Genomic DNA, 13976 nt, shown 5'->3' with positions numbered 1-13976 from the left:
AAGATTCGATATTTCACAATACTTGCCCACATATTAAATTTATGAGGGCACTGTATGTGATATTATTGGGTCAAATGAGGACTTTCGGTTGCCCAATATCTGCAATTTTCCCTGTTAACGTGAGTTGGGTTAACGTGTTAACTTGAGACCCCTGTAACTAAAATTTTCATTACAAAGGACGTATTGAATCAAATGGACAACAAATTAAATATTACAATACAAATAGTTTATTTGTCAAAAGAAAAAAAAAAGATGCTTTATGAAAAAAGAAGGCAGCATGACAAAAAGGACGGTTCATCGATTATAAAAAAAAAAAACGCTTCACATGCTCCTTATATTAAGGAAAGTATATGTAAACTATCCTATACATAACAAACAAAACAGCTAAATATTTCTAAATAATCATTAGTATCTCTAGTCTATGAAAGAATTTAAAACGAGCAGTAGTCGCAATAAATCTAGAATTAATTTTTATTTTTTAATGTCTTATGTTTCTTTAGATATATGGTATGCTATACAAAAAGTATTCAAAATATATCATAGAATTGTAAAATATCATGATAGTCCATTTAGAAAAATGAAGGGTGACGTCTTAGTTTCTACTTGGCACCTTGTATAAAATTTCATTTATTTCTTTAAAATTTTTATTTAAAAAATGCCCAAGTGACAATACTAATCGATGTATCCAAATAAAAAAAGAAGAAAAAAATATCTTAATATAAAATTAATCTGTTCCTTTCATCGTAAATGCACTATATAACCAATCATTTTAATTATCTGTATCTCTGTAAATATTTGTATATATATTTAAATAAGTGTTAATTATTTAAAAGTTTCAACTGGATTGTTAATTTGAAATATTTACAATACACTAAACTCAGACTTAGAGAATCGAAACAATAACTATCCTGTGATGAGGAAACTAGAACACACAACGAAGTTTGAATAATCTTGATGTCTAAATATTTAAATAGAGAACCTGTAAGTCAGTAGCAATGTAATTAATATGAATATCTTTCTTGTATTCTAGTACTCTCAAAGCACACGTAGTACAAATCCATTGAAAATAAATAGACTGAAGTTTTGAAATAAAAAATTAATTTAAAAATTTGAAAGGAATCAATCATATTTAAATGTTATCACAATAAAACTCATTCAGATTATTGTAAACACTTCCAAGGAGAAAAACAGACCTTTTTCCGAAATAGCTTAAAGAAAAGAGAAAAGCGCTGTTCGATGTGTTCCAGTAAACGATTACAGATTTTAATTTTATATATGATTGATTTGTTAATCAACGTAGAATGGGGCATTTGCAATACTAAATTAGCAGCAATATACAAAATCTTCTCCTTAAAACTAACACACTTTTGAAAAGCCAAGAAGAGAGACTTATCGACCTAAGTCGATAATCTCAAATTGCATTCTGTGACGTCATCAAAATCGTGACAAAATACTTCTTCAATTGACTTAAATGCTGAATAACGCCTATTAGGTATTAACGATTTCTGATTAATTAATAATGTTATGAATTAATCAGAAAAGTACATATTTTCTCGAAGACGGTGAGATAATAAAAGACCAACTTCAATTTTAATTCGAAAACGTGTAAAAAAGTATTGTTAGAGTAGAACATTAATCGCCCTGAATCCCGGCTATTACTTAAAATGCAAACATTTCAAACGATTGTGACAATTCCTTTTTTCTATTACTTTAAAATTAATAGGTATTTTTTTATATTTTACACACGTAATTATCAAAACATTTAATAACTAATATCAGCAATAATTAAAATATTTAAACTTCCAGTACGTAATTTCCAATATATAACATTTCTAAAACAAGAGTACTCATGATTCAATATCTTTTATTCTGATTTTTTTTTGTGAGAAAAATATTATTTTTAGAGTATAATTAAAAAAAAATAATCTAAAATTTTGCAAATAACTTATTACCAGAAGAAAATTCTAAAGAAGTCAATTTACGAGTAATAAATACAATGGAAAAACAAGCTACGTCAGTAAATGAGTCGCCATATAAATTTACTTCATATTTAAGCCAATAATATTCCTTATTTTCACGGTAATCCTTAACTACCATAAAGAATTATACCTAATATTCTATGAAAGAAATGAACCAATAACCAAAATATCACATATTTACGAGATTAATATATTTAACTAATTTAAAAAAAAAAAATTAGTGATTTGTTTAGTTTGCCTTCATTAAGAAAAAAAAAATCATCAATCCGAACACATAGACTTTTATGGGATCCGACCTCTTCCCTTAATATTGTGGCACACCTATCTAATACATATAGCCGTAATGAAATATAAAATATTAGCGGAAGATTTTTAAAATATAGTCCTATTTTCTGTTTAAATTACTTAATTATAGTCAGCTACATTATCGTCACAGTATAGACCTCTTTGATTACTTCTTAGGTTTTCGTTGTTACTCTACGTTCTTCTATAGTTTCCATTTGTATTAATACAGAAATAGTTTATAGGTAAACATAAAAGATTAACAAAACCTAATTTTGTTTTACAAAATGGCAATATTTAATCTGGCAACATCGTTGGATCTCGCGTTATGCGGTGACTTTAATGATATACAAGGTCGGATCTCGAGGTTCACCATATATTTAGTGGATCTCGGGTTGATATATATACATGGTATATATAAAGGGGTTGAAAAAATCTACCCCTCTCATGATCCCATTAATTGAACCACTTTGTTAAATATATTAACAAATTATTGCTTCCATATATTAAGGGCTTCAGGTGGATCTCAGGTAGTCCACGATATGATCGGATCTCGACTTGATAGAAAGAAGTGTATATATATATATATAAGACAAGGAAATTAAGAAAAAAATGATAAAGTCCCCACAGTTAAACGATCCCAAAAAAAAAATAGTCTTAATACCAAAAATTGTGTGGTGTTGGTATAAGGTGAAATAAATAGACACGTTTTACTGTTTTTATTTTATTTAAAAGACCTTACAAATGAATCTAAAATCGCAGTTTCTGGAAAAACCATTTGTTCTTTCCTTGCTTATACCGCTCTTCAAATTTGACTCTAGTTTGGAAACGAGCCTTCTTCCTCTTCATTGGGTCTTTTAAGTCCTTAGGGGTAACTTTTACGTCAGTAAGGTCTGTCACTGAATAACGGGTAGGCATAAGGTGGTTGTAGTTAAGAGTCTGAAAAAGTATTATCAGGTAATTTCTAACTTTTTAACTTAATTTCATTAGTTTATAATTAAACGAAATAGATATTACACAATGAGCACAAACTTGAATTATTTCAAATTTTTTTTTTTAAAGCTATAACCTACTACACTTGAATGCGAGAATTCTACTAAATATTTTGAGATTTAAAAAATGACAAGCCACTGCTTTCTTAGTCACAGTTGCTGCTAGATATGAAAAAATAAGATACATTTTTGATATTTAAAGCCCCATGAATTAATATTATTACTTTAAATATAAATGAGGTTGATGTTAAATAGAAACCTAAAAATTATGGACCTGTCAAGCTTGGGAAAAGCAATATTAGAGCTAAGTCAAGTGAGTCATAAATAATTTTCTCCTTTTGACTTACCAACCAAAATCAGAATAGAGGCTCAAATACTAACATGACAAGCTCAAGTAATCAAGGGGATATTTCTCTATTAAAAAATCTCCTATTAGAGCTGAAAAGCTCCAATCAATCTCTAAGGGAAGAATTACCGGAAATTAAATAGTCAATTTTATTCCTAAATGACATAAATGATGAAGAAAGACCCAAAAATATAGACTAATGGGCAATGTGCCGCAAGAAATTAAACACAAAAATAATATCTTGCAGTTTGTTTGCTTGCAATATCTCTGATGCAATAATGCCAAATGCTTATTTAAAAATGGCAAAAAAATACATTTTATAATATCATAAAAATTTGTCTCTTATTTTGACAGGCGCAAAGTTAAATGAATGTAGATAACGTATATTAGAGAATTAGGCAACCACATTGCAACGCCGCTCGATCGCATTGTTGATTCTACCGACACAAATATATTTACCAGTGACGTCGTCAAAAAAATATATACATGATAGATTATGCTTTACATTATACATAATATTATCGTTGCGTTTTTTTTTTCCATTATTTCATTATAAATAATATTACGTACTTCATTAAAGTAAAGTTTGTCAAGATGACATGAGCCTTTGCCTGATGTGTTGCCATTTTAAATTTTTTAGAAGCGGTTTTAGGAATAAGAATGTTAATAATTTTTTGTTTGCTTTGAAGTTTGAATGTTATTTTTGCGCTTAAAATAACGTATATCTATTTATATTTTTTATTTTTAATCCAAAATCTAACATAAATAAGTTAAATTAACATTATTGGATGTGTTGGTATATAGGTGAAAATTTCCTCTTTTGCAAATGCGTATAAACTTGACAACAGAATCGATGAATATGTTTGTAAACAAAACACTCCCCTTGCCCCTGTGCATATGTTGAACTCAAACGTTGTTGTTTGCTAATTCTAGCATTTCAATGTTCTATCCCTTCCCTGTAGCCGAATTGCATCAAAAATGTTGCTGTTCAAAACACCAAGAAGAACAAGCCTATTGTGATTGTTAAACTTTCTGTCCTTAAGAAAACAAATAACAATAATAATAATAATAATTATTATTATTATTATGTCTTTTATTGCCAACAAAATGATCTGTTGTCACAAAGCAACCTCAAAATGGTACACCATTAGAATGTGTGATACAATTTAAAAAATATATATTGCGTACTTCCACACTTAACAGAATTAAGTGTGTAAGAAAAAGAAGGAATAATGACGAAAAATCTCCAAGTCGAACCTGGAAATAAGTTTGTTTTAACAAGCACAAGACGACTTAGCTTGGCTGTAAGTTAAGTATATATGGTATAAAAATGGCCAGATTTACAATAGACAAGAACAAGGTAAAGATCCTATAAGGATCCATGATTGTGTTCATGAATATGAACTGATGTGAGAAATAAAAAACTCTCATAAATCATATTAGTTAGGGTAAACAAATTTAATTAAATAGTTTTATAAGTCAAGAAACATACTTTTGTAATAATATTAAAGAGGTACAGTTTTTTAATAATTGTCATAAAGATCTTAATATTATTCATATTTTTCACAATATTAATTAATTTAATATTATTCACAAAAAGATAAAAATATAATCATAAGAAAGAATTTTGATAGTTTTAATGTATATTTAGAATTCTTGGATAAAAGTTTTGTTTTATCTGAAACTGGTATAAAAAATGTCAACAACTTCAATATATATACCAAATTGTTTATAATAATAGTACTATTAATAAGTGTCATGGCTGTATTCTGTATATAAAGCATGATTTATTATTACATAATCTAAATATAGAAATTAAAAATCACAAGTTTTTAAGGGTAACTATGTGTAGTAATTAAGTTGAAATAGACATAACAGCAATATATCGTTTCCACTGTTTAAAAATCGATCAGTTTTTACTGGATTTGGATGAGCTATTATGTAATAAACTAGACAATACTTGTGATATTGAGATTTTCTGTGGTGCTATTCACATAACTTTAGCCATATATCTATAAGATACTGTATTCAGATATCTATAACGTACATTTAAATAACTATATAAAGTACCTTAGTGAAAACGGTTTTCTCCCTGCCTTAATTTTACTGACTGAGTTGACAGAAACACTGCCACAAAGTGTAAAAATATTTTTAACAACTAATTCAGTTATTCTAAATGCAAGTCTTTCAGATCATTATCTGATTTTATAAAATATATGTTTTACTAAACCTATTACTGAAAATAATAAACCTCAAATATGTAAAAAGTTAAAATTAAATTGCTTAACTAATTAAACTATCCTAACCCAGGCAATTTAGAATGGAGAATTCAGCTCACAAAATAATGAATGCACAAAGGTTTTTACTAAAAAAATTATCAATTTTCCAACTTCATATAAAACTTTAAATACTAGAAAAAAGTGTATTAAACCATAGATTAGAGACAGCTTGCTAACCTCCATTTGACAACATGATTTTAAATCAATCAAAAATCAAATATTACAAAGATTTATTTGAAATAAATTGTGGGAACTCAACGAAAATATAAGAATCCTGGAATTAATTAACTCTTCCCATAATGAATTACTAATAAAACAAAAATCATGTCTATTTTAATTGAAAAAAATATCCTCATTACAGGGAAAGAAAATATAGCTAATAATCAGGAAACATTGAAAAAATATTTTGAGAAAATTAAAGTTCTAAAAATCGAGGTACAAAATAAGAATAATCAACTAGAACTAGAAATAACGGAGAAAAATTAAGTAAAATTAAAAAACAAGAACTATAAAAAAGATTTGCAGAAATAAAAAAAATTACTTAATATTACGGACAAAAAGTACTAACAAAGAAAATGCTGATGTACACAAGATTTATAAAAAGTTAATTAAATAGCTTAGTCAAAGAAAAACAGTTTTAGAAGAAAAATTAAAAGAAGATAGAAAATTTAAAGCTATTATTAAGGAAACCAAAGAAGTAATATAACAGTAAAGTACACTTAGAGAAAACAATGAGAAAATACTAAAGGAAATTGATGCCTATAAACCTACACAGGAAAACTTGAATGGAGTAATTAGGACCCTAGAAGATAATATAAAAAAGGGTGGCATGAAACTAAAAAAAACCTTTAATATCTGAAACAAGAAATAATTTCAACCCATAGCAACGATCAAAATACTCCAAGGATATCTGATCTACAAGTAGGTTTAAATGATCAAAATAAGTATGATGGTAAAATTTTAATATTGACAGACGAATATGGGCGTCACTCTGACGGTTTATTTATTTAGTAGAATACTCAAATTTAAAAGCTATGGCCATAGATTAGACTATTATAGCGAGGGGAAAATAGTTTTTGTTGATATAAATATTCAATTTGGAAATCGACTTAATAAGGCGATTGTTCGGCAGATTGACATGATTATTTGTAATTGTAAAGTAAGTCAAACCTTATATGTATATGTACCAACTACATCTTCGTTTATAGATGTTGAATTAAATTAAAAACAGGTGAAAGAGGCAAATTGTAATAATCAATCAATAATTACTGTAAATCCTGCAAATGATAATTTTTTAGAAGTGGGTTTAGGCCAAATTTTAATGTCATAGATAAAAATAATAATATTGTTTTGGTATATTTTAATGCATATAGTTTAACATCCCATTTTGATGAAATTTGTGACTTAACCATTAAAAAAAATCCAGTAATTGTCGCATTGTTTGAGACATGTGTTATTGATTTTATAAACTGAAACAGGCTTCAGGGAGTTTGAGCAATTGATATTGATGTTAAGCAGTTATTAACAACATGCTTAACAGATAATATTTTGGACAAAGAAATTGGCACTGCTAGTTATAATGTGTATAGAGTGGATAGTGACAATAAAAAGACTATGTTAGAAAAAAAAGATCTGGACTAGGACAACGTGCAAACCTTTATTAAAAGGATGGGCCGACTCAGTGAAGACCGCGCATTGGGAGTAGAGGCATAGGGATGGGTGATTCTGGAGTTGGCGAAAAGGGACTGTTTAGGCCTACTTGCCGAGCTGTAGCTCCCCCACCCTTACTACTACAACTAGGTTTCCTAGTTCTTCAAGGGTTGAGTTCCAAACTTTTTTTTTGGGATGGTGTGATGAAAGCATTCTTGATAATCAATCTTTTGTCATCATAATTGGTGACTTTAATATTGATTTTAGAACTCGGGAATCAGAAAATTTTAAACAGATTTTAATTGATTTGAGTTAATTTAATATTGTACATGACACAACCAGGTTACATAGAGATAAGGATTCAATTATTGATCTACTGTTAACTAACCATCAGAATATATTTCAAGCTGCAGTATTAGAAAGTCCAAGAATCACTGATCACTAATAATAATAATAATTGAAATTTTGCACAACAAAGTATATTCAAGAGAGCCAAAAATCTTGCAAAGTAGAGGAAAATACATTGATTTTATCAGTTTAACCAATCTACGGGAACAGCGCAATTTTAATTTTGATAATGGCAGTATGAATGAAAAGTACAATGAATTTATTAGTATCATAATAAATGCATTCAATGTTATAGTTACAATTTATCCTAAATATAAAGTTTGGTAGAATGATTTGGTGCAAGATAAAATATATGGAAAAAAGGAAATCCAAAAGAGATGTGGAAAACTTTGCAAGAATTTATACCAAAATTTATACCCAAGTGATGAATTTACATATCATATATATTGAATTACTACAAATTGAATCACTATTTTATAGACAGTATAAATAAAATTGTATTAGACATAGACAGAACAAATATTGCAGAGGACTTAGTAAACCAGGATTGTGGACAGTAGATTTTATCATTTTAATTTAATTAATTATACAGAACCTAAAGAAATTTTGTTTAACATGGCAAATAAAATAAGTTTTGACAAAATTAATATCAACCTCTGCTTAATTTAATAAATTGTCCTCTTGAAACTGGTGAAATCCCTGAACTACTAAAATTATCAACAGTTATTCCAATACCAAAAGTAAATAAATCTAGTTTAGTTAATGGCCTAAGACCAATACAATTTTATGTTTGTTAGGACAAAATACTGAAAAAAGTTATATATACACAGCTTGTTAACTTTGAAATAATCTTAATGATAACTGTGTAATCAGTGACTTTCAATCTGGTTTAAGAGAAAAGTTTAACTGCGAAACTGCTGTTCAGGCTGTGTTGGCTTATTGAGAAAAAAAATAGATTGTAATTTATAGCTACTGGTGCCATTTTTCTGGATTTAAAAAGAGCATTTCAAACCATCAATAGAAAGAGATTAATAACAAAATTAAAAAGTATAGGTTTAGAGGAGGTTGTTTTGAAATGGTTTAATATGTATTTAAAAGATAGACAACAGGTATTAAAAATTAATGATGTTTTATCAGAACCGTTAATAAATAAATATGGTGTTCCATAAGGTAGTGTATTAAGACCATTGTAATTTGTAATATACATTAATGATTTAATAGATTATGTTAAAAAATGCACAACTTATCTTTTTGCAGATGATGCTTTATTTTATTTCACTATATGAATACATGAGCTTTAAGTTAAATTAAATAATATTTTAAAATTGGTCTATGAGTGGTGTAATTTAAATGATTTAAAGGTTAACATCTCTAAAACAAAATATATTATAATAACAAACGAATGTACAGACACACCACAGTTAAATATAAAAATAGAAAAATTCCATAGAATGTGTTTAAACTAATTTAACTACTGTTAAAACTTTTCAAAATAAATTTAATAATTTTTTTTTAATTATGATAGGCTGGCTTACTCATACAGATACACTTTATCAAGAATTACATCTTAATAAGTTAAATAAAATACTAAAAATAGAACAATGTAAACTAATATATAAAATTAACCACAAAAAGCAAAAATCTAATATAAATATTACTTTTATAAATATGATACATAATTATCCAACAAGAAATGTAAATAACATTTATCAAAACTATACAACAACTAACATAGGATTGGGAAATCCTATTGCAAACTCTTTTAAGGTATTTTGTATTTAATGAATTGCCAGAAAATATAAGATGTGTTCAACCATTTTTTCAAAAAAATTAAAATATTCCTTGATACTTAGTTTTCTTTTTAGGCATAGGCTTACTGTATAGAAGTAAAATAGTTACTCTCATGACCAATGCTTGCATGCATTAATTAGGGAGTTTTAATTGTAATATACACATGTAAACATTATTGGAGATAATAAAAATGTTTTCAAAAATTACTGCATGTTCCCTAGATTAAGTTCCTTGGATATATCTTGCTTAATAAAAACATGTGAGACACCCAAATTTCTCAAAGAAAAATTATGTGCCAAGTGTACCTCACTGCAATAATTTTTTTGTTTGAATAAATATTTTTATTTATTGGAATATGTTACTTTGAATACATAAAACAGGGTGTAAATTGAAATGTTTTTCAATTTTTTATTTAATTTAAATACACATGGAGTGATAGACAACAGTTGTCTTGTCAGCAGGGGTCTCAATGTTATGGAAAAACATATAGTTTTTTGTTACTTTACCACCCTATAAATCAAAATCTAAGACCTTGCAAGGTACATCTTTACGAGTCCTAAACTTGAAAAAGAATGTTATATAGCAAATTTGGTTTTCTCAAGGCCAAACAGCATTCTGGTAATGGCACAGTAACCTTTAGAAAGTCTAGACTACCATTGTTATATGATTATGAGTACTTCCATAATATAATGAATCTTTTTGTAATTTGGAAGTAAAACCAGAATAATTTTAAGCATATTATATATATAATTTTTTCACAGCATCCTCTTTCACACTATTCTTAATCACCTTGAGATAACTGACTCAAGCAACCCATCGATTAAGTTGATGTTGTCATTTGTGGATTTGAACTTTTGCTGCCCCTAGGCAATTTAAAACTTACCACTCTTTTTCAACAAAAAAATGAGATATTGTGGAGGGTTGTTGGGTGGGGTCAGAAATAAAACAGAAACCTGTTTACCTAAATGTCGACGTTTCGACTTATATTAACCCAACCCAACAACCCTCCGCAATATTGAAGATATTGGGTCACAAACACGAAATTGAAAAAAATTTGATTTTGATAATTTTTTTTTGTAATCCTCTGGCACGACTCTGATGTTTTTCAAATGGAGGCCAATATACATGCAGATTTGTTAAAAATAAAAGATTGGTGTGATGCAAATTTTTTGACATTTAATGTTTCCAAAACAAATATCCTTAATTTTAAATGTAATACAAATGATATATGTTTAAATAATGAAGCCATCACCATGCCACCGTTCAGTAAGTTTTTGGGTCTTTCCATAGAAAAGTTCCTTAAATTTGAAGACCATATTGTGAATGTATGTAGAAAAGTCGCATCAGGCTGCTACGCCCTAAGGGTTATTGCTACCAGTCTTAATTTCTTCATCGCCAGATCTGCATACTTCGCGATTATCGAGTCACACCTTCGATATGGAATTTGCTTTTGGGGTTCATGTTCAAATTCACTATTTAGTTCAGTGTTTGTACTTCAGAAAAGGGCCATTAGATATCTATGTGGGGCCAAGCCTTGTGACTCATGTCGCCCGCTTTTTGTAAGTCATAATATTTAACCCCTGTGTTGTATCTTTATTTTGGAAACAGTTTGCTTAGTTTTTAGGAAATATAAACAGGAATTCCACTATAATATGCGACAAAATTATTTGCTGAGGCTACCCATTCCTCATTTTGAACTGTCTGTAGCTCTATCATATACGGAGGTAGAAAGCTGTTTAATAAACTTCCACTAGAAAAAAGACAACTTAAGACTGAAAAAAACCTATGTACAAGGACAAAAATATTTCTTAATAATAATAATAAGCTTTATTTCCAACAGGTTACATATACCCAGTTACAGGAAAATCAATTAAATATATAAATGTATGAATGCATGAATTGTATTAGATTCATGCAACTAAACTATAAAAGAATTGCTATATAATAAAAAAAAAAATAGTGAACTTGAGAAAATAAATAATAAAAAATCAACACTAAATTAGGATAAGAATCAAGAATTAATTTAAATCAAAAGACCAAAAAAAAAAATGAGTAAATAAATGTATTTCTTGCTAGTAAAGCGTAGTATAGTTTAAGTGAATTTTTTAATGATTAGCATTTAAGTATTTTTCAAAGTTTTATATAATTTTATTTTATTTTAAATTATGTTCTTGTTTTTAATTCTTTAATGTACAGTCTATTGGCTTTGTCTACAACTTCTATGTTTATATTGACAATAAAGCATTTTTGAGTTTGAGTAAGTGCTTGATTATTTTGAGAATTACAAACATTAATAAAAAACAATGCTTTAAATAATTTATTTTATTCAAATTATTATAGCTAAGTCAAGAACCCCTTTTTCCACCACTCACATTCACAAGGCTTTTGCATCTTGATTTTTCAGATGCAAAATCACAGATAATATTTTCATGATATTCATATTAACCGATTCCAAGCGATCTATCGGTTTTAACCATGGTTAAGCCCTTGGTTCACCTTGAACAGTCCCTTTATAACATAACCAATCGTATCTGCTTGGATGTGTTTGGTTGAAGTAACTTTGTAATTTGTCAGCTGTCACTATGATCATTTTGTTTGTTTTTAAATAATACCCCAGACACCACTAATATTATATGTAATTAGTTATTAAACATAAATATCAAAAAAGAAAACTTATTAGCCATAATAAATTTTGTATCATTTTTTGTTTTTATTTTTTCCCGCACTTATTTCAATATCTTTGACATTTAGAAAACAGCTCTGGACGTGGGTAATTACTGTTCCAAATTGATGACATATAAAGGGCTAATTGGTGACGTCAGGTATCTCATGAGGTTATAACTATAACCTCTTAGAAATGTTTGGTTAATACCATTTAGGAACGGTAATTACCGATAGACTGCTTGGAATCGGTTATTGACAGGAATAAATCGGACTACTGTCAACAACCCAAGTTCATTTAACTTCTCTTTCCCTAATGAAGAATTATGAGTTTTAAACATGTTTCAAGGCAAAATCTGATCTTTCAGCACTATAGTTTGAAAGAGTGAGCTGGAACAAACATTCCTAGTGCAATGCAAAAAATGTATTAATTTTTTTTATACTTAGATGACCTAATGTTCCTTTTATAGTTAACAGTGGGAAAAAACTTTACACTCAAAAACTCCACATCCTTAAAGGTAGGACAATTTATTGAGAAGTATTAGCTTAACATTTACACTACATCAGCTTACTCTAACCTTAGATTTAGGCAATTCAATAAAATACCTTATTTAATTGAATGGTATGCAGATAGAAATTGTCACTGAGAGTTGGATTTATTTTATAAGTTAGATTACATTAATAGACATAGTGACTATTAATGTAATTTTAAGCAGTGTATTAGAGAAAATACCTTTTATAGGGGCAAAGGATCAAATGGTTAATCAAAAAACATAAACTAGTTGAATAATAAATTATTAGTATAACTAAAACTCACCTTGATAAAAGGCTTAATCTTGCTCCTTTTGTGCATTTTAGCTTTGCCCATCCTTTTGTGGATTTTACGGGGGTATCTGTCGATTCCAGCAACCAAAGCGTGCCCGTAGGGCTTGTCTCCAGTTCCTTCATCATAGGTTTTTACTACGATGGCTTTTCGTCCCGAGTATCGTCCTCCAAGGACCAAAACAACTTTTCCTGCTTTCATAATCTTACCCATTTTGGCCTAAAATAAGAAAATATTGGTTAACTAAATCAACTGAAAGTGAAATTAGGTTTCTAACCTAAAAATTAAAAATACACAAAAATGAAATAAACAGCGGATTTTAAAGAAAAATACTTTTACGGAAATATCGTTTACGAATACAAATAACAAACTAAAGTGTTTTGCTTGGAAATGATTAGGTATTTTTCTAGATGAATTAAGATTCTTTAAAAACACCAACTTACGGGATTTGTTATTCTGTCAAAAAGAATAATTAAATAAATTCGAAGTAGGTGGCGCTTGAGAACAGTGTTGCCAACTTTTGGAATTCTGAAATCCGTAGGAGCAGTGCGAAATATCCGTAGAAATCCGTAGACTTGCTTTCCTAGGAAATAAATTATATTTACAATAATTTTTGTATAAAATATTATCTGGCATGAATAAAATAACATAATAATCATAGAAAAAAATCGATGCGGTAATAAAACAATAATAGAAGAAATATAATATATATTTATTATACATATATTTTGTCCTACTTTAATATAACCCTACATAAGTAAGTTTTTGATAAACTGACGTTTTGATTATGAAAAAAATACTTAATTAATTTTAAAAATAACATAA

At 28.1% G+C, this 13976-nt stretch overlaps 1 protein-coding gene across 2 annotated transcripts; it reads right to left on the bottom strand.

Moving 5' to 3' along the window:
- Positions 1-2969: 2969 nt before the first annotated feature.
- Positions 2970-13730, bottom strand: LOC126742297 (60S ribosomal protein L27). Of its 2 annotated transcripts, none has more exons than XM_050448934.1 (3): positions 13595-13730; positions 13146-13370; positions 2970-3200 (listed from the first exon to the last, which is right to left on the bottom strand). In XM_050448934.1, exons 2-3 carry the CDS (start codon positions 13362-13364, stop codon positions 3012-3014), a joined length of 408 nt encoding a protein of 135 aa, XP_050304891.1. In that variant the 5' UTR covers positions 13365-13370; positions 13595-13730; the 3' UTR covers positions 2970-3011. The 2 variants fall into 2 exon arrangements, with proteins under 2 accessions (XP_050304891.1, XP_050304890.1); XM_050448933.1 differs by lacking the exon at positions 13595-13730 and adding an exon at positions 13429-13588.
- Positions 13731-13976: the final 246 nt, after the last annotated feature.

Source organism: Anthonomus grandis, chromosome 11, assembly GCF_022605725.1.
Source record: "Anthonomus grandis grandis chromosome 11, icAntGran1.3, whole genome shotgun sequence".
NCBI classification, from domain to species: Eukaryota; Metazoa; Arthropoda; class Insecta; order Coleoptera; family Curculionidae; genus Anthonomus; species Anthonomus grandis.
The sequence above is the reverse complement of the archived record's forward strand: the minus strand, read 5'-3'. Positions and strand labels throughout refer to the sequence as shown.